Source organism: Vombatus ursinus, unplaced genomic scaffold (genome assembly GCF_900497805.2).
Source record: "Vombatus ursinus unplaced genomic scaffold, bare-nosed wombat genome assembly UNPS02014816.1, whole genome shotgun sequence".
In the NCBI taxonomy this organism is placed as follows: Eukaryota; Metazoa; Chordata; class Mammalia; order Diprotodontia; family Vombatidae; genus Vombatus; species Vombatus ursinus.
This window is the reverse complement of record NW_020954594.1, coordinates 1,664,099-1,689,483: the sequence shown is the minus strand read 5'-3', so window position 1 is coordinate 1,689,483 and position 25,385 is coordinate 1,664,099. Positions and strand designations below refer to the sequence as shown.

The following is a 25,385-nucleotide window of genomic DNA, read 5'->3' as shown; positions in this document are numbered from 1 at the left end:
TATTAGTGGCAGGAAGAAAGGCCTTCATTTGTAAGTATCCGTGTAACACATGCATTAAATGCTTCCCTTCAGGTTGTCCAGAGAGGCCAGAGAACATGTTTCACTGAATTTATCCAACAACCAAAATTAAATGGCCACACTTATGAAATGAACCATCTTGGCAACTTACTAATTCAAAATAACTTTAATGTGGGAGGAAAGAGGGGCTGGATGTGACTGCCTCCCACTCAGCGTTAACCCTAACTGGGTTCCGACAGTCCTTCATTAAGTTTTGAATGGAAGTTCTTGGCTCTGTTCCTTTATATATGGCGAGGATGCTCACCTGTGAAATGCTTCGCCGTATGATTATCTCATTTGGAGGCCTGAGAGGGGAGGCAGGAGAGGACGGGAGAGAGGAGGCAAGCAGTCATAAGGTTTGCCTGACTTTGAAGAGGTGAAGACAACTGGGCAGGGATGCAAAAAGCCCTTCATTCCTATGAAAATGTCTATGAACAATAAGATTAACAACAGGAATCTTTTATTTCTTTTCAGCTGGGATAATAACTGGAAACAATGGCATATAATTGCTGTGGCATTATAGCTATAGCCAGCCATGCCAGTGACACTGTACCAAATATATAAATGATGGACCCCATCCCTGCCCAGAGGGGGCTTCCAGATGGATTCATGCACAAGTGAATTTCTCTACTCTTAATTTATTAATGGCTTAGCTCTTCAAAGTAGAACAAGATGTTCTTCCCAAGGAATCTGGATGCCACATCTTCCCCCTTTACCGTTTACCACCACCATCACCGCCACCCATGTTTTTTCATGTTAAGTCCCATACTCTTATTCATCCTGAAGGCCAGAGAACACATGGCCTGTTGCTCATGGTACCAATAGTTTGTGTCTTCCTGTCCTTTTCTCTGTAGTTCATATTCAATTCTGAGCACATCATCGTCCTCCAGCTCACTCATGTTCAGTGATGGCATTTTGGAGAGGCGGCAGCAGGAGGAGCAGGGTCCAGGGGAGACGTCTCCCCTCACCATCATCTGCCAACCCATGCAAGTAAGTTTGGCCAGTAACGTTTGGGAAACATTCTAACAATCGTTTGGTCAATAAGTTTTTACTGAGCACATACCAGACAACATCATTCACATTAATATAGTGCTTTAAGGCCTGAGAGAAGTATGTTGGTATTGTGGGAAGAAAGCCACAAAGACCTACATTTAATACCAGCCTCTAACACATACTGGCTGTTTGACTCTTGGCAAGTCATGTTACCTCTAATACTCATGGCAAACTTCTAAGAACATAAGTTGTGGGGAAAGTACCAACAGTGGTCCTGCAGTGGTGGAAGAATTTCAATCCTGGGAGATCCCTTCACCAATGAAATCATGGGTTCAATCCTTGTCCCTTTAATGTTTGCCAAGCACTTTTCTCAAGCAACCCTTGAGGTTGAGGTAGGTTGTACAAATATAATTATCTGTCTCCCCACCCACTCCTGACTCCTGTGATGTTGTTTGTCCTTGGTCCTCATTATATATCTATAACTAGGCCTCTAAGTGAAGTAATTGGCCCATGCTCACACAGTGAATAAATATCCAAGGAGAGATTTGAACCCTATTATGATTACCAAATCCAATAATCGTCCACTACATATAGTTAGGTACTTTGGAAGGATAGAAAGAAGTATGAGACATGGTTTCTTACTGCCCTCAAGGAGTTTACAATCTAGCTGGGGAAATAAGATATCTGCACATGAAAAGATATAACCAATTAAACCACACAGTGTATGATTAAGTGCCAAATTAATAATACAGACAATAGTTACTATCAGAGTCTAGAGAAGAGGGCTGTCAATGTAGACCAGGACAGTAAGAGAACTTCTTGGAAGGGCTGAGGATTTGAAGAATGGCGAGGATTTTCTTGGAGACAGATATTTTAGATGGGGTGAGCAAAGTCAAAAAAATGAGCAAGCTCAAGATGTAACCTGGGGAGAGTGAGGATACCACTTTGACTGGAGCAGAGGTTTCTTCTAAGTGAATAGTGGGAAACAGCTGGAGAGAACCCTGCCACCCCTACACTGTTCAACTAGGTTCATTTGCTATAAATGAGCACATAGGGCCAGTCAGGGGCAGCACATTGTGAATAGCTGTCTCAAATAGAAGGGCAGAAGGAAGGACTGGGAGTCTCTACTCAGTAATTAAAGCATCACCAGTCAGCTGGTCAGGATGGAAATTAGATGTGAATAATTCGATATAAAGAGATAGCAGTAGTCCTCCCTGGAGCTTTTTTGGGGGGGACACTAATGTGGATGCAGTCAGAGAATGCTGAATACCTATTATGTGCTGAGCACAAAGCACTATGGGGAAAAAAAGGAAGGGGATGTGAAGCATGCACTTAGAAATCTCAATCCAGAAAGAAGAGACAAAATTCTCCCTCTTTTTCTCTCTTTCTCTCTCTCCTTCTCTCTTTTTCTCACTCCCTTTTCCTCTCTCTGTCTCTATATATGTCTTTGTTCCTCTCTTTGTCTCTCTCCTCTGTGTCTGTCTTTTTCTGTGTCTCTGTTTCTCTTCCTGCCTCTGTTTCTGGCTCTATATGTTACTCTGTCTCTGTCTATCTCTGTATCTGTTACTCTCTTTGTCTCTCTTGTTTCTGTCCGTATCTGTCTGTCTTTATCTCTCTCATATGTCTCTTTCTGTGTCCCTCTGTGTCTCTGTCTATGTCTCTATGTATCTTTGAGTGTCTGTCTCTCACTCTTATAAGCTCAAAGAATATATACTTGAGTGAGTGTGGCATTGGACTGAGGTGGGGTTACTTAGGGTGGATTTCCAGAAAGAGATGATAATGTCACTTTTAAAAGCACTTCTGATTTTATTATCTAATTTGCACCTCATGACCTTGCAAAGTAGGCAGGGCAGGTAAAATCCCCCCCCCCCCATTTTACAGATGAGGAAACTTAGCTTCAGAGAGCTATGACTTTCCCCGGTCATAGGGTTGGTAAATTTGGGAGATTCCAATTCAAGCGTTCTCATCCATTACTCTGTCACTACATGTAGAATCAGATTTTTAGGATAAGAAGGGACCCAGCTAGGTGGAGAAGAGGATACATTCTAGTTTCATGGAAAAAAAAATATAAAAGTTCTAAGGCAAGATTAACCAGATCATATTTTGCGAGCAGATTCATCCAGCTAGAACACAGGTTAAATCAGGGAACCAGAGCAAAGGACATGCGTGAAATGACAAGTTTTCTCTCTATGAGGTCACTGCTCAAGAAGAACAGCTTCTGGCTCCAGAGCACAGGAGGTAATAGGGAGCCACTGTAGCTCTGGAGTAGAGAAAGGGTATCAGAAAGGCAGCAAAGAGAGCACTAGCTTTGCAGCCAGAGCATCCAGCTTCACCCCCTTGCTCTGTCCCTCAATCTCCATGGGCTACAGTTTTCTCACCTACAGAATCAGAGCATTAAATTGGATAAGCTCTGAGGTTTCTTCCAGCCTTACCATCCTGTGATCAGCACAGTAACACAGTGGCTAAAGATAGGCATTCTCGACATGTAGGGTCAGAGTGGAGAGTCTGGAAGCGGTCATGGTCCTCCAGATGGCAAATGTACTCTTTATAAAAACTATCAGTTTTGTAATAATGGTAGACCTACTCCCTGAAGACATCTTACTACCAAATAGTGTCCTCATTTGGAAGAAGAAATTATCCCACCACTAACTAGTTTTGTACATTTTTTCTCCCCTATTAGAATATAAGCTTCTTGAAGGCAAAGATTATTTTTTGCCTTTCTTTATTTTGGATTTGAGTCTCCCAAACTTACTCCCCAATGCTTAGCATGGTTCCTGGCATTTACACAATGCTTAATCAATGTTTGTTGACTGACTCCTTAGCTTCTTAGATCCGAGCATTAAATCAGTTAGCCTTATGGCTTCATGGCCATTTACTAAAAACAATAATAATCCTATTGCCCTACCTGTAAGCAGGGCTTTCCATTTGGCTGTTGGAGGATCTGATAGCTAGAGCTGGAAGGGACCTTAAAAGTCATCTTATTCAATCCTTTCTTTACAGATGAGGAAACTGAACCCCTGAGAAGTTACACAAGGTCACACAGGCTATTCTCGCAGAGCCAGGATTTGACCTCAGCTCTTGTGACTCTGAGTTCAGCATTCCTTGTAATTCACTATGCTGCCTCAAAGTACTTCCCACCTATTTACTTTCTTTCTCTCCCTGAATAGCCCCTGAGAGTCAACAGCCAGCCCGGCCCCCAGAAGCGATGCCTCTTTGTCTGTCGACATGGGGAGAGGATGGATGTTGTGTTTGGGAAGTATTGGCTATCCCAGTGCTTTGATGCCAAAGGTGAGCTCATGGATGCTAGCATGTGAGCGTGTGAGACCTACCCTGGCCTCAAGGGTGCATTTAATTGGAGTGTTTTATAGAATTCTCACTGTGCTCTATAACCCATTTCTCCTGAACAACTCAAAGCATCTTCTATCTGTTAGACCATATTCCTTTATTATATCCCTAGGATATAGGGGTAGCACCTACTTTAAAGGGTTATTGTGAGGAGCAAATGAGCCAGCATATACAAAGTGCTTTGCAAACCTTAAAGCATTACATACATGCTAGATATCATTATTATTATTATCTACTTCCTTGCTGTGGCTACTGTGGATGCAAGGGATTCTGTAGAGGGAGAACCAGCAAGGTTTGACAACTGATTAGATAACAGGGGATAAGGGAGAGAAGGAAGAGTCAAGGGTGACCCCAAGGTTCTGAACTTGTCATTTGATGGATACTGGTGCACTTAACAGAAATAGTGACATTTAAGGGAATGGTAGGTTTAGAAAGAGAAGCTAGTAAGTTTCATCTGGGACATTTTGAATTTAAGATGTCCATAAATCATCCATATGAATTTATAGAAGAACCAGAGGGGACCTCAACGGCTATCCAGTCCAACTGGCTTGCTCTACAAATGAGGAACCTTGGAGCCAAAGAGATTAAATGAAAATCATTTGCCCAAGGTTGTAGAGGTAGGAAGTTTCGGAAGCAGGATTTGAACCCATGTCCTCTTGACTCCAGAGTCTGTGTTCTTTTCTCTGTGCCATATAAGGTCGTCTGGTATAGCTCTTCTCTAATGCGTGAATTCACTCTCCAGCAGCTTCAATAAGTGGTCATTTAGCATCAATTGAACACCTCCAGTGACAGGGAATTCACCCCACAAGGCAGCCCATCCCACTATTGAACATATTTAATGGTTTAAGAAGCTTTTTGTATGGAGGCAAAATCTACCTCCCTATAACTTTTAAGCAGAACGGAAAAGACTCCAGAATATAATTGCCAAGCAAGTTTCAGCTCTCTGAATGCTCTTAATGTTTTCCATTGCTCTAAAGTAGAGTTAGCGTCTCTTGGCCAGTAAGGACTAGAATGGCAGGCTTATTAAGAGAAGGTTTAAAAAGCAGAGAATTCAAGTGGTTCTGTGCCTGATTTTTTTCTCTCTTAGGCCGTTACATCCGCACCAACCTGAATATGCCTCACAGTTTACCTCAAAGGAGTGGTGGTTTCCGGGATTATGAGAAAGATGCACCAATCACTGTGTTTGGGTGTATGCAAGCCAGACTAGTAGGTAAGTCATTCCAGAATAACTTTCTTTGTGGGTTACCATCTTGAGGGAAGGAAATGCTGTGGGGGCTGCCCCCCGTGGAATGCAGGGCAGTACTTTCTGAGCCTCGAGTTAGAGCACATTCTTCATGGGACTTTTCTGTACTTGCTACTGGTGTGAGTCCCTGTAGCCACAGAACTTGGGGCCTTCCAGGTATAAAGAAGCTGCCTTTGCCACGACAACTTACGTGGGAGGCCAAAATATGAACAGGAGACAGGCAACGTCAGCGATGAATGGCCATTCTGCTCTGGCTAAAGCTGGCTCTGTACATGTCAGCTTTGAATCCATCAGTTTGTTGGTTTATCCCACACCCACCATCTAGAGCCTTCAGCCTCTGCTCCAAAGGAAGTGGATACTATCCGAAAAATATAAACATTCAGCAAAAGATTAGAGTGGTCTCTGGTGTCTGAGAGTTAATGCTCTAGGGTTTTATTTGCTTTCATTTTCATCAATATAAATCTACAATCTGTTATCATAAAATCCATTATCCAGCCCCTGGATTACCTAGGGCTCAGCTCCCTGCTAACTGAGCATTTTGCTGCTCATTAGGCCTGCAGAGATGGAATAGAGAAAAGATGAAAGAGTTTATCACTTTTGTTTTTTGTTGGGGATGCTGGTGAAAGGTTTATTTGGGGATGAGGTTCAGATCATTAGGCTTCTGTGTGAGTCATTGTGTGCCTTGGGTGCCCTGGCTAGGTGGGGCCACACTTGGTTACTAGCCCTGACCAAATATAGCTGGTGGATTCTATCTCTCTTTGTAGGTGAGGCCTTGTTAGAAAGTAACACCATTGTTGACCACGTCTATTGTTCCCCATCCCTTCGATGCGTCCAGACTGCACACAACATTCTGAAAGGTAAGAATCATAAGTTTGTACGTCCTAAAAGTGTCATCTAGTCCCCAGCCTCTGGGCATCTCCACACTGAGTTGTCCTAAAGAGATGGGACTTTTAACCTAGCATTTTTACTTTGTTTTCCATGGAAAACAGTTAGGCTTATGTAGTTTCTCAGCAGTCAGCAATAGATTCAATAGACATTTATTAGATATGCAGAGCATGGCGCTTATCCCTTGGAGGAAGTACAAAGATTACATAAAACATAATCCCTACCTTCCTAAAGCTTACTTTCTAGTAAAGGGGATAAGACATAAAACAGATGTACAAAATGGGACTTTGTAAGTACAAGAAAGAATTGTAAAACGATGTGCTGCGGGAGGTTGGGAGTAGATGGGGGAGGAGGTCATTACTAGCCAGGGGAAATAGAGAAGGCTTCATGGAGGAGGAGACATTTGAGGGGGACTTTAAAGCATGGGGAGGAACTCTGTAGCAGAAAGGAGTTTCAGACATGGGGAACAGTGTGACCAAAGGCATGGCAACAGATATGGTCAGCATGGCACATTCGGGAGACAGAGAACATGAGTTTGGTGGAAGCATCTAATGCTTAACAGAGTAAAGAATTGAGAATATGAATAGGATACTATCCCTGTGTGAAGGTCCTTAAATAGTAAACAAAAGAGCTTGAACTTTGCTCAGTAGGCCAGCCCACAGAAGAGCTCTGAGTATAGAAGTGATACAATCAGATTACAAATAAGGAAGACTGTTCTAGCAATGGGCTAAGAATAGATGGAAGAAGAACAAGAGTCTGGAGGCCAGAGGGCATGTAAGGAGATGATTGCCACCATTTAAGTGAGTTGTAATGATGGTACATAATAGAGTAGTAATAGCTGGAAGAGAGAGGAGGTGATAAATGGAAAATATGCCAACATTGGCAGGAAATTGGCAGGACAGAGATTGGATATGAATCTCCCTTCAGTAATCTGTCACTGTTGCCAAATTAATGTTTCCAAAACATAGAACTAACTACCTCATCCCCATGGTCAGGAATCTTCAGCGGCTCCCTACCTATGTTTTTTTTTTCTCCTTTAAATGAGGCACCACCCAATAGCATGATGGTTTGGCCAGTACCTCAAGTTCTGAGTATTTGTAACTCACTCTGGGAGATCAAAAACCACCTTTGGAAATGGGCTTATTTGAAAATTCTTGTATGAGTTGGAGACAGCAGCCAAGTGGAAAAGAAACTGCTGACTTAATCAGAATGGACAACGAATATTAACTAACTTTCCCTTTGCCTTCATTTTCTTTTCCCCTTACAAGGTTTACAGCAAGAAAATCACTTGAAGATCCGTGTGGAGCCTGGCTTGTTTGAGTGGACAAAGTGGGTCGCTGGAAATACTTTGCCTGCCTGGATATCCCCATCAGACTTAGCTGCTGCCAACCTGAGTGTTGATACAACCTACAGGTAGCCTTATGTAAATTGTTATTTCCTGAGATTGATTTAAAGATGATTTTCCAAATTATTATCAGTTTCATGTGATCCACCTCCAAATTGAGAGAAATGACAGACTCAGAGTGCAGATTGAAGCACTTTTGGGGGGAGAAGGAGGGAGGGAGGAATGTGGCTAATATGGGAATTTATTCTGCTTGACTTTACATAATTGTAGTGGGTTTTTATTTTTCTCTCTTCCCTCAGTGGATGAAGGAAATGGGGGGCAAGGGAGGTTGGAAGAAGAAAATTCAGAACTGAAAATAAAATTGAATCTTAAAAAATTATTTCAACTTGCCATCCAATAATTGTGTGACTGACCAGACTTAGGTCTCATTTAGCTGTAGTAATATAGGAGAACTATATGTGACAATAGTAAATAATCCAAAAGTGATTAGGCATTAGTATGCATTATGATTTTATTTTCCTGAAGATTTGCTTGCATGATTGTGTTTGGTTCAAAGTCACATGAAAATAAGTATTAATTCTTTTGAAGCAGCTAGATGGTGTGTAGATAAAGTGCTGGTCTTGGAGTTAGGAAAATCTGTGTTCAAGTCCTGCCTTTAATACTTACTAGCTGTGTGACCCTTTAACCTCTCTGGAGGAGAAAAAAAACCCTCAGCTTTCTTATCTGTAAAATGGGCATAATATAATATGACCCTCACAGGTTTGTTGTGGAGATCCACTGAGATATCATCTGTAAAGTGCTTTGTAAACCTTACAGTGCTATACAACAATCCTATAGAACAATCCTCCCAAATGTGCCATGCTGACCATATCTGTTGCCATGCCTTTGGTCACACTGTTCCCCATGTCTGAAACTCCTTTCTGCTACAGAGTTCCTCCCCATGCTTTAAAGTCCCCCTCAAATGTCTCCTCCTCCATGAAGCCTTCTCTATTTTCCCTGGCTAGTAATGACCTCCTCCCCCATCTACTCCCAACCTCCCGCAGCACGTCGTTTTACAATTCTTTCTTGTACTTACAAAGTCCCATTTTGTACATCTGTTTTATGTCTTATCCCCTTTACTAGAAAGTAAGCTTTAGGAAGGTAGGGATTATGTCTTATATAATCTTTGTACTTTCTCCAAGGGATAAGGGGATGAAGGCAGGTAGGGCAGGTAGTATTAATCTCATTTTATTGATAAGGAAACCGTGGTCCAGAGGAGTCATATGACTTGCCTATGGTCACATACCTCTTTTTTTTTTTTTACTGAATATAGATTAATAATTAACATTTATATACATATATATAACATTTATATTGGGGCTTATAAATCACTTTCTTCACAACCACCCTGTGAGGGCCTATGGAAGCATTGATAGCCCCATTTTACAGATGAGAAAATTAACATTAAAAGATGGAATGACTTTCTCACTGCTGTGCAGCCACTAAGAGATGGAGCTGAGACCTGAATCCAGGTCTTCCTATTCTTAGTCCAATGCTACTAGATCAGACTTCCTGCTCTGGAATTAATCATGAAATACATATACATCTACATTTGTATTTAAATAATCCACAAAGTATATTATTCACATGCTAGTAATTGAAAGTTGATTATTATAGAATTATTATAGAATCATAGCTGAAATCTTTTCTTCTGCAAGAAGCTTTACACAGTGCTCCTTCATGCAAGTAGTGCCTTCCCTTTGTGGTTATCTCCAGTTCCTCTCATATACGTCTTTTTTGGGCAGCTAGATGGGGCAATGGTTAGAGTACTAGTCCTGGAGTCAAGAAGACTCATCTTCCTGGGTTCAAATCTAGCCTCACACACTTGATAGCTGTGTGACCCTAGGCAAGTCATTTAACCCTGTTTGCCTCAGTTTTCTCATCTGTAAAATGAGCTGAAGAAGGAAATGGCAAACCACTCCAGTATCTTTGGCAAGTAAACCCCAAATGGAGTCATGAAGATTCAGACAAGACTGAACAAAGACAACAATGTCTTATTTATACATAGTTGTTTGCATGGTGTCTCCCCCATTAGATTATAAACTCCTTGAGGCCAGGGCTTGTCTTTCGCCTTTCTTTGTATCCCTAGCACTTAGCATAGTGCCGAGAACCTATTAGGCACTTAATAAATGCCAGTTGACTTGACTTGACTCCATCTCAGAGTTGGAATGGAGCTCAGAAGGCATCTAGTCCAGTGTTTCTCTAAACTAGAATTACTCCCCCCTTCTCCACTCTGTAGCCTCCCTGTCAAGTGGTCATCTAGCCCTTATTGGAAGACCTCCAGGGTGAGGGAGGGACCAACTACCTTCTGAGGTGGCCCACTCTACTTATGGATTAAATGATCCCTAAGGTCCTTTCCAATTCTGAATCCTATGATCCTTCTTCCCAATGGCAGTACTTCATATACTTATAAGCAGCAATTATGTTCATGTGTTCTGTTCTCTAGATCCTAATTGTTAGAAAGTTTCTTCATATATTGAACCAGATTCTACCTTGGCAACTTTACCCTATTATTCCTAGTTAGAAAGGAAGGATAGATGGATGGATGGTTTACAAACTTTATCTCATTTGATCCTCACAACAACCCTGCTATTATGATTCACATTTTACAATTTAGGAAACTGAGGCAGGCAGGTTAAGTGACTTGCCCAGGGTCACACAGCTAGTCAGTGTCTATCCAGCTAGGTGGTGGAGTCAGGAAGACTTGAGTTCAAATCATGCCTCAGACACTTTCTAGCATTGTGACCTTGGGCAAGTAATTTTGCTTCTGTCTGCCTCAGTTTACTTATCTATAAAATGGATTGTTTCTCCCAGGATTGTTGTGAAGATCAAATAATTGTAATTAATAGTAATTGTAAAGTGCTTAGCACAGTGCCTGGCACATTGTAAGTACTATATAAATGTTGGGTTATCATTATTATTATTATCCAGTATGCCACCTAGCAGCCTCTGGGGCCAGGCAGAACAAGTTCAATACCTTCTTTACATGATAGTCTTTCAGATACTTGAAAACAGCTATCATATCTCCCTAACCCTTACCAAGTCTCCTCTTCTTTGGCCTAAACATCCCCTGTTCCTTCATCTTATCTATATATGGCATCATTTCTAGACCTCTCATTCCCTTGGCTGCATCCTCAAGATGCACTTCAGTTTTTCTATTTCCTAAAATATAGGTCTTAGAACTGAACACAATACCCCCAATGTGGTCTGATCGAGGCAGAGTACAGTGAGACAATCATCTCCCTAATTTTGGACATTAATGTAGTCAAAGATTGACTTAGCTTTTTTTGGACTGCCGTCTCACACTGTTGACTAATATTGAGCTTGATTTCTGTTAAAACTCCCAGACCTTTCTTCACATCAACTTTTGTCTATCCATGGTGCCCTCCTCTAACTCCTAGATTCATATGAGTAGCTGATTTTTTTAACCCACTTGTAAGACTTCACATTTATTACTAAAGCTTGATTATATTTGATCCATCATTCAGGATTCTGTTTGTTTCATCCAGCATTTTATCTGACCTTCCAAATATGGCATCAATTGAAAATCTGATAAGATTTCATCAGTCATTGATTAAAAAAAAGAAAAATGTTGAACATCAAAGGACTTGAGCATAGATCCCTGGGCCCTTCCACTGGAGACCTTTCCTACATGTTGACATAGGTCCATTAATGACTATGGTTTGGGCCCTGACATTCAACCAGGTCTGAATTGAACTCTTGCCGTCTAACCCAAGCTTCTCCAATTTGCAACTATGTTAAGAGAGACTACATTAAATGTTTTGCTGAAATTTAGGTATACTCTGTCCATACCATACCATAATACCATATATATATGTGTGTATGTGTGTGTATGTATGTATATGTATATGTGTGTATGTATATATATGTGTGTGTGTGTGTGTATATATATACCATATATGGTGAGTGGGTGGGTATATGTGTGTGTGTGTATGTATATATACATATATATATATGTATGCATATGATAGTATTCTCCTGATGATACTCTAGTAACTATCAAAAAGAAAAGGAATTAAATTAATCTAGCTTCAATTAATATGTTAACCACTAAGTATAGAGTCAGGTACTTGTAAAATGCCTTTTTATAGAAATAGACATTCCTAGTAATTATGATGGGAGATGTCACTCTTATGTCTGAGGACTATATTTAGGACAAGTGATCACTTTAACCAGCTCTTTCTCCCCTGTGATATCCTGCCCCTTCTTCTTTTTCTAAAGCCAGAAGCACAAATCTGATGGAAAAACCTCAAAGGCATTCTGGCTCAGGTAGGCAAAGAGTGTCTGGATTCCCAGACTAGTTTATCTAGTCCGTAAGTAGAACCTTGGCTGACCCTCTTAGAGGAATAATCTCCCTACTACTTCCCCTTGTGTTGAAGAATCAGTCTGTAGTAAAAGAAAAAGATTCAAGATTTTAAAATGTCTCTCTCACCCACCCCCCCACCCCCATAGTTGTACTTCATGTTTTATTCTCTCCCCCTCCATGGCATTTCTCCCTCAGGCCATAGTTTTGCTCTGGTATGAGGAATGCAGCCAAAGGTAATGTTGAGCCAACAGAAATTGTATGTTCTGATGGGGAATCTGGTTGCCAGCCTGGGCAAGGCATCTTCCCCCACAGCTCCACTCCCAGCTGACCTCGGTTGAATATAGGTCTCTGGTTTTCCCCTTAAGCATTTCCTAAAATTCTTCTCATTCTGACTTGAAAAATGTGCATGGATCATTCCATCTACACCATTTTTTGTTGTTGTTCACTCACATACACAGAAGAGGGATGAATCCAGGAAACTTCAATGACAGAACGTGCACAGTGCCTACTCCCAATTCCTATCTGTAAGTGTGTATTTGCGCAGCCTTTTGTTTGACCTTTGAACCTATCGACCCTTTTTGTTTATGCACATCTGAAAGGCCACTGCTCCTCAAGTTATACTTCTGTTGAAATAACTTTAGACTGAAAAGCATTGAGGGAGGTGCAAAGTGGGGCCCAAGGAATGGTAGAAGCATGACCAAGGTCAGATGACTAAGAGCCGGGAGAGCTCAGTCCTGGTCCTTATTCTCCTGTTCACTTGCACCAATCCATTACATTAAAACAAGGTCCCATCTTTTAACAGGGTCTAGACTTGTGCTCAGCTATGGTCTTTGTCACAGTTTAAGCCACAAGGCACAGAGAAGAATTACAGATTCACAGAATTTGAAGGTTGGAAGGGCAACTTCAGTGGCCATCTTATCCAACCTATACAGAAAAAGAATTCCCACTGTATCATCTAGCCTCTGCTGGAAGCCTCCAAGGAGGGGAATCCAATAACTCTCTGCAACCCATCCTATTTTTGGACAGATCTAATTGGTGGGGGCAGATAGGTGGTGCAATGAATAGAGCACTGGGCCTGGAGTCAGGATGATCTGAATTCAAATCCAGCCTCAGATACTTACTAACTTACTGACGCTGACCGAGTCACTTAACTATTTGCCTCAGTACTTCTTCTGTAAAATGGGGACGTTTCCTTCTTGGAGAAGGTAATGGCAAACCACTCCGGTATCTTTGCCAAGAAAACTCCAAAAGGAGTCAAAAAGAGTTGGACATGGCTGAAAAATGACTAAACAACAAACTATATTATAAAAGTATTGTTTTTCTTTTACTACAGACTGATTCCTCAACACAAGGGGAAGTAGTAGGGAGATTATTCCTCTAAGAGGGTCAGCCAAGGTTCTACTTACGGACTAGATAAACTAGTCTGGGAATCCAGACACTCTTTGCCTACCTGAGCCAGAATGCCTTTGAGGTTTTTCCATCAGATCAGGCATTGGGGATACAAAAACAGAAACGAAATCATCTTGGCCCTGAAGTAGCTTACATTCCATAGTATGTATGATGTGTGATAGACCCAGTAATAGATTGAGTGGGTTTGGAGGATCACTAAAGAAGTGTTTCTGATCCCTTGAGAGGCACCAGTTGTCCTTTATACCTGCAGTCATGGAAGGAAAAGTATTGTTAATGCAGCTGTATAAATTAGTAGTCTTATGAGCCTTGAGGCCTAGAAAAAGTAAGGCTGATCGTCAGACACAAATGGTGACTCACAGCAATAGTCCTTCAGTTCTTTGGGCCGTTTGGTATTTACTGACTTTAGGTCCAGTTTCTCTTAACTGTGGTTAAGAGTGGAAAGAGTTAGTAAAGTCTTTATAAACACTCACAAAATGCAGCATTATAGAATTTTCGAACTAGAAGTTACTCGTAGAAATTATCTTCTCATCCCCCTTCCTCTGCCCCCTAGACATATATATTTTGCAGATAAAAGACAAAGGCTCTACAGAGCAAGAAAAAGGACCTTACAAACCACCTACTTCCAACCCTTTCCTTATGTCATCAGTTATTAGCTCCCCTCCCTCCCAAAATCATTTTGTATTTATTTGGTCGACATCTTATATTTACTTCTGTGTGTGTGTTGTATTGTCCCTGTTAAACATAAGCTCTTTGGGGGCAAAGCCTGTCTCATTTTCATTTCTTGATCCTCAGTACCCTGTCTGAGTACCTGGAACATAGTAGGTACTTGGTAAATGCTTGTGGAATTGAATTCCACCATACCATGATGCTTGTAGACTTGTCCAAGTGAGGCCTAGAACCATGATGGAGTGGAATGGGCATCAAGGAGGCAGGAGACCTGGCTTTGATATGAACAAGTTATGTATCCTTGGGCAAGTCACTTAATTTCCTTATCTGTAAAATTAGGTGATTGAACTTGAAATTTGGACTAACATATCTTCCAGCTTTAACATTATAGGATTTTATTAAACCAATTCTCCTGATGATCTGTCCAATGTCCTTTTCATTTTACTAAGAGGCCTGCTAAAGGAAGAAGTAAACACAGTCCTAAATATTTCTTAGACTTGTTTCTAAAGAGTGTTTGGTACAAGGTGGGTAAGATGCCTGACACAGATTCAGGAGATATCTAGGAACCCCGTTAGATCAAGAGATGTCATCTCAGCTTTTCCTTCCCCTAGCCCTTTGACCATAAGAAATCATTATAGCTATGGTTACCAGGGTGGGGAACCTATAGCCTTGAGGTCCGATGTGGCCTTCTAGATCCTTGGGTATGGCCTTTTGACTGAGTCAGGTTTTACAGAACAAATCCTTTTATTAAGGGGATTTGTTCTGTGAAGTTTGGATTCAGTCAAAGGGCCACACTTGAGGACCTAGAGGACTATATGTGTCCTTGAGGCCACAGGTTTCCCAGCCCTGGGTTAGACAATGGCAAAGTCAACTGTCATTGTGTAGACAGAGTAGCCCGTTGATTCCTTAGACTTTAATTCTTCTAAGGATTGCCTCTCTGAATTTCAATTTCCTTATTGGTAAAATAAAGATAATACTTATACTCCCAAGTTTGCATGATGATTGTGAAGAAACTACTTTGCAAACTTTAAGCACTTTGAAAATTTGCTGTTATCATTATGGTGGAATGATGTAGAGAAAGGGCATCTCTATGTTTCTCAACTGCCCCATTTATAAAAATATTCTCTGTACCTGCCTTTTCCTTAGGGATGGTATATGGTTAAACAAGGGAAAATCAATATGCGTGGAAAAAATGGGACAGAGGGCCAATAAGAAGATGGGGTTTATTTACTCTGTGTTTTGTGTTTTGGACTGGATGTCTATATGGGGAATTCCTGATAAGGAAAATTTCCCTACCAATGCAGATCACCTTTTCTCTGCAACCTACACTCTTAGAGGGCTGCTTGGGGTACCGAGGTGAAATGGCTTGCTCTCAGTCACACAGCTAGTGTGGAATAGACATAAACACAGGTCTTCATAGTTCAGAGGCTGTTCGCTATTCATTATGCCAACTGCCTATCCTACCCCATATTCATCTTTGTTATTATTACTTATTCTCTCTTCAGCTATCAAAATGTCTTAATTCCTTTTGGTCATTCTTTTGTCTATAGACCTCATATACCAGTCAGCAAATTAGTGATTTCTGAGTCCTATGACACATACATCAGTAGAAGCTTCCAAGTCACGAAAGAAATCATCAGTGAATGTAAAAGCAAAGGTAAGCAATGTTATCTTTCACTCTACCTTGAATTCAGCGATTATTCTCTAGCATAATTACCTTTCTTCTCTTATTTCTTTTAAGATTGTCTTAGCAGCCAAATGGTTAACAGGGAAGAGAAATATTTCCCTAACCTTTTGCTTAAACCTTCATGTTAAGTTTGTAATATCCTCTGAGTACTCTGGATGACAGGGGACCGCATTGAGGCACATTGCAACCTTGCTGTATATAATGCTACTCTATGTAACATGAAAATACAGTGTTAGATGGAGCCATACTGTATATTGTAATGTTACCCTAGATAATGTGGAATATAGTATTAGATGGCACTATGCTTGATATTGTAACATTACCCTATGTAACATGAATACAATATTAGATGGCACCATGCTGGATATTGTAACATATCACCCTATGTAACATGGAATACAATAGTAGATGGAACTATACTGGATATTTCAGCATTACCCTATGTAACATGGAATACATAATTAGATGGCACCATACTGGATATTGTTTGAAGGAACTCATTTTTAAAAGTAGCAGACTATAGCTTGTCAGCTTTGCCTGTTAGCTGGTCACATGGCATGCTGGATAGTGTTGATCTATTCAGGGCATTTATTATCTCAGTCTGTTAAAGCTGTGTTTGATTACATAGCCATTTGATTGCTGCTTGAAGTTTTGATTCTTTTATTTTTTTCCTTCTGTAATAAATCCCCTATATATAGAATTATAACCTTTCTATTTCTATTGTAAAGCCAACTATCCTGTTTTCAAATTATTGTTTGAATTTTTGAATAGTTAGGATGGCCAAATTATTGTAAAATGTTCCCAGGTATCACTTTCATATCGCTCATTTTACTACTACCTAGCCTTAATGTATGCATAATAATGTCCTATTAGTCAGAAACTTCCGAGGTCCCATCCTCTTACTGACCCTCTGCCCCTGATCTTTCCATGCATACTTATTTTCCCTTGTTTAACCGTATAACATCTCTAAAGAAAAGACAGGTGCAGGGAATATTTTTATAAATGGGGCAGCTGAGAAGCAGAGAGATACTCTTTCTACATCATTCCACCGTAATGGTAATAGCAAATTTTCAAAGTGCTTAAAGTTTGCAAAGTACTTTCTTCACAATCACCATGCAAACTTGGGAGTATAAGTATTATCTTTATTAGAAGAAAAGAAAAAGATATCTCTATGAATCCTTCTCTTTTTTTGGCCCAGACCTGTGATTCATTGATGTAAGGAATTCTTGGTATGAAAGCTTTAGTCACTTTTCTGTGATGGATAGTCTTAGAGAGTTATTTGGGCCACTGAGAGATTAAGTAACTTGCCCAGGGTCACACAGCTACCTTTATGTGTTGGAGGTAGAAATTGAACCCATGTCATCCTGACTAGCAGGCCAGTTTTTTAATCTAATATATCTGACTGCCTGTAACACAAATCCTATATCACAAAATAGAACCTAACTGTATAAAAGAGGTACAAAGGATCATAAAATTTCAAGGTGGAAAGGACCCCAGAGACCATCAAGTCAAATCCCTTCATTTAACAGATGAGGGAACTGACAGGCTCAGAGAGTCTAAAGTGATTTGCCCTTGGTCACATGACTAGCAAGTGTCTGAGGCAGGATTTGAGCCGAGATCTTTCTGACACCAAGTCTAGTACTTTAACAATTGCACCACCCTCCAAGTTCCAAGGAAGGAAAAAGCTCATTTTCAACTGAGGCAGAGGAGAGAGAGATCAGGGGAAATTTCATGGAGGAGGTGGCATTTGTCCTGGGTCTTAAAAGAGATGGGGGTGGAATGGTGATGTGGGAAGGACATTCTAGAAATGATACAAACAAAAGTTTGGAGGCAGAAAAGCAAAGGAAATGTTTATGGAACAGTGAATGGCAGAGTTTGGTGGAACAGAATATATAATAGAGAGAAATATGAGAGGCCACAAGGGTAGGCTGCCATTCTGCATGTCCCCTATGTGGAATCTCCCAGATCCATTTTCACATGTTCTGCTTTTCTGTTCCCAGGAAATAACATTTTGATAGTGGCCCATGCATCTTCCCTTGAAGCATGTACATGCCAACTTCAAGGACTCTCACCCCAGAACTCCAAGGACTTTGTGCAGATGGTCCGAAAGGTAATTCACACTACTGCCTAAACTTTAGTTTAAGTAGTATGTAGTACCTAATGGTTTCATTACGTTTTAGTGGCTGACTGATTGTTAAAAATGCAAGATCTTGGGGGCAGCTAGGTGGCTTAGTGGATAGAGCACCAGCCCTGGAGTCAGGAGGACCTGAGTTCAAATCTAGCCTCATACACTTGATACTTACTAACTGTGTGACCCTGGGCAAGTCACTTAACCCCATTGCCTAGCAAAGAAAACAAAACAAAACAAAATGCAAGATCTTCATGTGTGGCAGTTCATTCATTCTGGAGCTAGAGGGAGTCAGTCAGTCTTTCCTTCAGCATGTTTTATCGAGGGCCTGGTCTGTATAAGATATTGCGCTAGGTGGTGTTGGGATTACAAAGATGTAAAACCACTGCGCCTGCCCTCTTCAAACTTACAATCTAATAAGAATAAAAAGCCACATAATGCTACATAACTAAAACATAAAGCAGAAAATGTCTCCTGTGAAATGGAAGAGGGTAAGTACTCTAACAGTTCAGAGGAGGGAAAGCTCACTTCTGGCAAAGGTAATCAAAGAAGATTTCACTGAGGTGTACCCCTTATATTAGGCCTTGAAAAATGGTAAGAAGGCTGTCTTTTTTTAAAAAAAAAAAAAAATGAAAATCTGACTTCTCTCCCTCCCACTTTCTCCCTTCCTCGTTGAGAAGGAAAGAAAAAACAAAACAAAACCCTGTTACAAGCATGTATGTTCCAGCAAAACAAATTCTCACACTGAACACATCTACATAAAAACGTATTTCACTGTGTGACCCTGGGCAAGTCACTTAACCTCATTGCCTAGCCAAAAAAAAAAAAAAAAAACCAATATGTATTTCAATCCACATTCTGAGTGGTAAGAAGATTTTTGACAGGTAGAAGGAAGTAGGGAATGTGGAATAATCTGGAACATAATTTCTTATAGTTTCTTCTATCCTTTAAAAGTTTATGATGTTTGACAGAAACCTCATATCATCACAAAATTAGAAAAATAACCCATTTGTAAAGATGATAAACACTACACAATCCCAGAGTCATGCACTCACCATGACAGGTAATTCCATTAGGATTAAGTTGCCTGTATCAAAAAATTAATTTAGAGTAGCAATTTTTAAACTGTTCTGCAGAACTGTGCTATTTCACATGATGAGAATAGAGATTCTGTAAGGAATGCCATTGATAGATGTATTTTCCCCAATAGATTATATATTATTTGTAATAGAAATAATATTGTTATGTAATTGACTAATTACATAACTTACAGAATTGATTAGAATTGTTAATAATTATAATAAATAATAATAATAGCTGGTAGGTATGTGGGAGGCAGCTAGATGGTACAATGGATAGAGAACCAGGCCTAGAGTCAAGAATGCCTGCATTCAAATCTGACCTCAGACGCTTACTAGCTATGTGACCCTGGGCAAGTTACTCAACCCTGTTTGCCTCCATTTCCTCATCTGTAAAATGAGCTGCAGAAGGAAATGGCAAACTACTCCAGTATCTTTGCCAAGAAAACCCTAAATGAGGTCATGAAGAATCAGACACAACTGAAAAATGACTAAACAATAATAAAGTTACATAGCACTTTAAAGTTTGCAAATCACTTTACAAATATTTATCCTCACAACATCCCTGAGAGTTAGGTGCTATTATTCTCATTTTACAAATAGGAAAACTCGTGTGTGTATCAATCATGTGGTCAGCTGGAAGGAGCTCTAACTCAACTGCTCCATTTCAATGGCAATATTTCAGTATTAAAATAAAATTGACTTCCTCAATTTTGTTCCTTAATCCCCTTTTAATCCCACTCAAGCATGCATGAGTTCTGTTCATTTATTTTGAATCCCAAAGGCCTCTGTTGCCAAATTAGTTTGGCAGAGCCTGGTTTTGAAGCTTCCCTGGCCCTGCCATTCTTTCACATCCCAAATAGTATTTACAGACCAAACTTTCTGATTTTCCTTCTAGTTGAGCATGGCACCAAGCTAAAGGGAATAGCTAATATGCTTTATCAGTGGCACCAAACCCAAATAGAAACAGGGTCACTAAATCATGCATAATCATATTAACTTAGAAAACCACATATTAATGACCTATGTTCTATTGTATTTTTATTTATTTTGTTAAATGTTCCTCAATTACATTTTAATTTGCTTCAAGCACTAGCATGGACTGTGTGTTTGTGCTAGATGACAGAATCGGGATTTAAAATAGTTTTAAGAGTCAGAAATGTTAGCCTGAAATCAACAAGATAGAATCTAACAGGGATACATGTCAAGTCCTGTATTTAGGTTAAAATAATCAATTATGTAAATACAACATGGGAAAGGCCCGACCTGTTAGCAGTTCCTGTGAAAGAGATCTGGGGGCTTTAAACTATTACACAGTTAACAATATATTGCTGCTGCTTAAAAAATAATAAGGCAGCCTTAGAGTAGGTAATGTTGCCTCTGTACTTTGTGCTAGTCAGATCACAGTTTAGAATAGTGTCAGCTCTGGGCATCACAGTGACCTCTCACCAGTTAAATCTGTTCAGCACAATATGATCTCACCCATCTCTGCTTGGCTTAGCCACTCTCTGCCTCCTCCAGATGGCTCCAGTCTGATCCTACTAGGCCTCTTGCATTCATGTCTGAGCTCATTGCCTCCACTTTCCTCTGCCCACAGCCAATAAGGCAGCACATGCTGTCTCTTCTTCCTGGCCCAGTAAAGAACAAACACAGCCCTGTTGTGGCTCTTCTTTCTCATTCTTCTCCATCTCTCTTCCTACAAAGGTTCCTAAAAAGGGAGGCATAAATCCCTTCAAAACCCACAGGAAGCCCAAACCTGAGGATTCTTAACTTATGCACACCTGCACATATTCCAGCCTTTGTCCTTTTGGTCCTCCAAAATCTCTCTGATGTTGTGAGATCTCCTGAATTTTCCAAGGTTGCCGTAAACCTACGGTATACGTTTAGTTGAAATACAGACACTTGTTATTTAAGGGGAACCTATGGTGAGTCCTTTTGTAATGTAGTATTCCCTTAGGTATGTTGTGAGAAAAAATTAGGAAATCTATAGGAACACTAGCTACTATTATAATTTCAGATTTTTTGTCTAGAATTTCCTTAAAGTGGAACACATCTCTATATGTGAATTACTCCTGAGCTTTATTTAGCCAAGCTGCCTGAATTTACTAATGGCCATTTAAAAGTTTATAAAATTGTGGATAGTTGTAGTAGGATAGAAAATGTCTGAGGTCAAGACAAGTTCTATTTGGGTGAAATGGTTTAGCTCATCCCAGGTATGGTCCAGTTTGGAGGAGGGAGCGAGCAGCACCAACAATTGAAATCGAAAGAGTTGGACCACTTCACAGCTCCATCAGCAGTGCATCAGAATGCCCATCTTTCCATAATCTACCCCAAAGACCTTCTTCATCACCTTTTCCCCTCTAACTAAAATCAGTATTTATTTATGACTGCATTGTACATGGAATCCCAAAAGTCTTAGTACAGTTTAAAATTTTAACAACTTAAAAAATGTAAGGAGGGAAAACAGCATTTATTAAGCCTTCATTATGCCCTAGTAAACCAGTATTTATTAAGCACTCACTATACTGCACTTTGCTAAGGATAAATGCAACAAACATACAAGAACATTTTAAAGGTTAATTACTTAAAATTTTCAAATACTGCTGTATTATTCAGATTCATAATAACCACTGTCATTGTGCTTTATACATCTCTCTAGTTGATTTTCAAACCTGAAAACAAGTTTTCTTCATCAGCTGCTGCTCCGTGACTGAAAGGATGGCATTAGTCTTAAGATCATTCAAAGAATGAGTTTTTGATGCATACTAGACTAGAGTTGAAGTAATCCCACAATAAAAGGTCAAATGGAGATAGATCAGGTGACATTGACCAATATCCATCTTTTTTTCATATCTGTAGGTTCATACGATACGAGCTAAAACTTAGACTTATTTTAATTTGTTTTGCTCTTATTAGTAGTGATTTAAATCAGGGGCATTTTTCATGTGGTCATTTAGAGTCTGTAATTCTTCTTTCGAAAAGATGTTCATATCGTTACCTACTGAGGAATGGTTTTTGACATTATAAATTTGTATCAATTCACTGCATGTTTCAGTGATATCCGATGCAAATATTTTTTACCACTCTACCGTTTCTCTCATTCTATCTTCATTGATTTTATTTACATAAAAGCTTTTTCAGTTTATATATTTTCACATTAATGAAAGTTGTCTGTTTTATCTTTTATGCTGTCATGTATCTTTTGTTTGGCTAAAAGTACTCTGACTCTCTCTAGCCATAGTTGTGAAAGATACTTGATTTCATTTGCTTCTAATTTTTTTTGTGCAACCTTCTATATTCAGGTCACATATCCATTTTGAATTTATTGGGGTGATGTTAATCTAAATAAATCCTTGCTACTTTTCAGTTTTTGTAGCATTTCTTATTAAACAGGGAATCTTCCCCTAGTATTTTATGTTCTTGGTTTTATCAAACACTGTATTCCTGATTTTTATTTCTTGCATATCTAGATAGTTTAATTGATCTATTTTCTTTTTAAAACCAGTACCAAGTAGTTTTAATGGTTTTATTTAATAATAATTTTAATTTTTAAAAATTTAGTTTTAATAATAATTTTTAAAATATAATTCAAGGTGTGATAATGCTATGATCCCTTATTGTATTTGTACTCATTATTTCTGTTGAGATTCTAGACATCAGTTCTTCCAAACTAATTTCATATTCTTTTGCCTAGTTCTAGAAAGTATCCTTTCTGTAAGTGATTGGTATAGCACCAAATCTGCAAATTAATTTAGGCATTTTTATTTTATTGTTGTGGGTTAACCATGAACAATGACTATAAATCCAATTATTTAAATCTCCTCTTATTACAAAACCTGTATAATTTTGGCATATGCATGGAAGAAAGACCTTGTTGGAGGAAAGCTTTAAGGCTTCATTTTTCTCTATCAAATAAAATACTTTTTAAAATATGTATATATGTATTTTTATAGTCAACAGACAATTTGTACAGGGGATTTTGTATTTTCTACATCTTTCTCAACTGCTACAAAGATGTGGTTGCTTTAGAATATCATTTGTGAAAACTATCCTTTTCCTTTCTCACATTTTTGTCAGAGATGATTTCAATAGAAATGAAGTTCTTACAAAAATGTGCATATATGAGAAAGTAGCATAGGTCAGTAGCTACTGATATTATTTCTTCCACCTTTTGGTGGAATGATGCTTAAGGCTATGTTTTGTTTGGAATTTTTTTTAAACCTTTGGTATCTTCCACTTTTTCTGATATCCAGAGAATTTATCCTTCAATGCTCTCAAAACTTATAGACAGACTTCCTTTGAATGTACTTGATCTAACCCAGGGCTGGGGAACCTGTGGCCTCAAGGCCACATGTAGCCTTCTAGTTCCTTGGGTGTGGCCTTTTGACTGAACCCAAGTTTTATAGAACAAATCCTTTTATTAAGGGGATTTGCTCTGTGAAGTTTGGATTCAATCAAAGGGCTGCACTTGAGGACCTAGAGGGCCACATGTGGCCTCAAGGCTGCAGGTTCCCCACCCCTGATCTAACCTATTTGCTTACTTCATCTTTATTTTCTTCAGTGCCACATCCACTTCCTTATATAGCACAGCCAGGAGTATTGATGTTAGAGTCCAAATGTGGTAGCACCACTGTCCTTGACAATAAAAAAGTATTTGTTACAAAGATCTTCATGTATCATTTTCATTTTATCTGTTTGTTGTCCATTCAGTTTCATCATATGTCTTTTCAGTATAGCTTTGTTTAGTTGGGTCTCTTGTCAACTTTTCTATAAACTTATTTTCCAATTGCCTTCTTGTTATATGATGAGGCTGTATGGCAGAGAATCTTCTACTATCCTTCTTCATAAGATTTGACAAATGAGTTTACGTTCTAGACTGATGTTGCCTTTGGATGCTAGAGCTTGGCAAGGAGAGCAAGTGTTTGCTATCTAAGACAGTTTTCATATTCTTTTCTTCTCCTCGTGTCAGCTAATTTATATCATTTAAACTTCTCTAAGAAGTGGTTGCATTTGGTCTGGATATCCTTTCCTTTATCTTGTTCCCATTTTTCAGCATCAACAGCTTCTTTAAGTAGGTCCAGTTGGAATTGTTCTAATCACACGCCATTTCTTTTTCTCATTTTTATTCTTCTAGTTTTCTTGTCAATTTTTATCTTAGCCAGAAGTCACTAGTCTGACAGTGTACAAATAGCTGGTCCAGGAAGGGTTCTAATATCAATAACAAATAGTTATCTATTAAAATACAATCAGCTTCATTTTTTTGTATTGTTTGGTGCTTGACATATCTAGTACCTCCTGATTTTTTTTCCTTAAAAAAAAAAAGAAGGATTCATGTTATATCCCTGAGCTTTTGGTCTCTCCCATTTCTTACTCCCAAACCATATTTTTCCAACATAGTTTTACCATTCTCCCCAAGTATCAAAGTGTACGTTGCTTTAATTTATAGAGTTGTATAGGATCATATGTGTAGGATTGGAAGAGATCTGTCATCCTCATGCAACTGATGTTCATGAATAAGCTGCAATTATTTTCATGATAGACTTTTTGAAAATACTTATGAACACTACAATATGAGATGACTAAAATTGGCATGAAATATTTCATGTTGCCTTTTGGATGGATAATAGAGCCAATTCAGCCAATTCCTTTATGTGCCTCTCCAAGAAGAACCTGTGACTCATCTTTCCATCTAGCTGATACTCTAGCTTATCTTCTGATTTTATTGATATCAAGAAAGTTAAAGTCAGTGTAATTCAGTTCTTCTATTATAATGCCTTTGGATAAGGACCTCACATCTCACACTTAGAGTACTAATAATTTATTTATAGATATGTATTTATATCTATACATCTCACGTACACACATACATATATACATGTATACACTCTATCTGTCTCAGCTAGGAGGTGCAATAGATAGAGCACCAGACCTGGAGTCAGAAAAACCTAAGTTCAAATCTGCCCCAGACACTTAATAGCAGTGTGACCCTGTACAAGTCACTTAACCCTGTTTGCCTCCATTTCCTCATTTATAAACTGAGCTGGAGAAGGAAAAACTGAAATCACTCTAGTATCTTTGCCAAGAAAACTGGGATCATGAAAAAGTGGACCTGAAAATAACTAGACAACAACATACATATAACACACACACACACACACACACACACACACACACACACACA

At 39.2% G+C, this 25,385-nt stretch overlaps 1 protein-coding gene across 3 annotated transcripts in view; it reads left to right on the top strand.

Annotated features, from left to right (window-relative positions):
* UBASH3B (ubiquitin associated and SH3 domain containing B) overlaps positions 1 to 25,385 on the top strand; it is a 169,914-nt gene that overhangs the window by 142,599 nt on the left and 1,930 nt on the right. For all 3 annotated transcript variants that reach the window (XM_027835673.1, XM_027835675.1, XM_027835674.1), the window contains exons 7-13: positions 912 to 1,047; positions 4,218 to 4,338; positions 5,483 to 5,605; positions 6,403 to 6,495; positions 7,792 to 7,936; positions 15,861 to 15,967; positions 17,998 to 18,107. In XM_027835673.1, the coding sequence (XP_027691474.1) occupies positions 912 to 1,047; positions 4,218 to 4,338; positions 5,483 to 5,605; positions 6,403 to 6,495; positions 7,792 to 7,936; positions 15,861 to 15,967; positions 17,998 to 18,107 (835 nt within the window). The remainder of the gene's footprint in view (positions 1 to 911; positions 1,048 to 4,217; positions 4,339 to 5,482; positions 5,606 to 6,402; positions 6,496 to 7,791; positions 7,937 to 15,860; positions 15,968 to 17,997; positions 18,108 to 25,385) is intronic.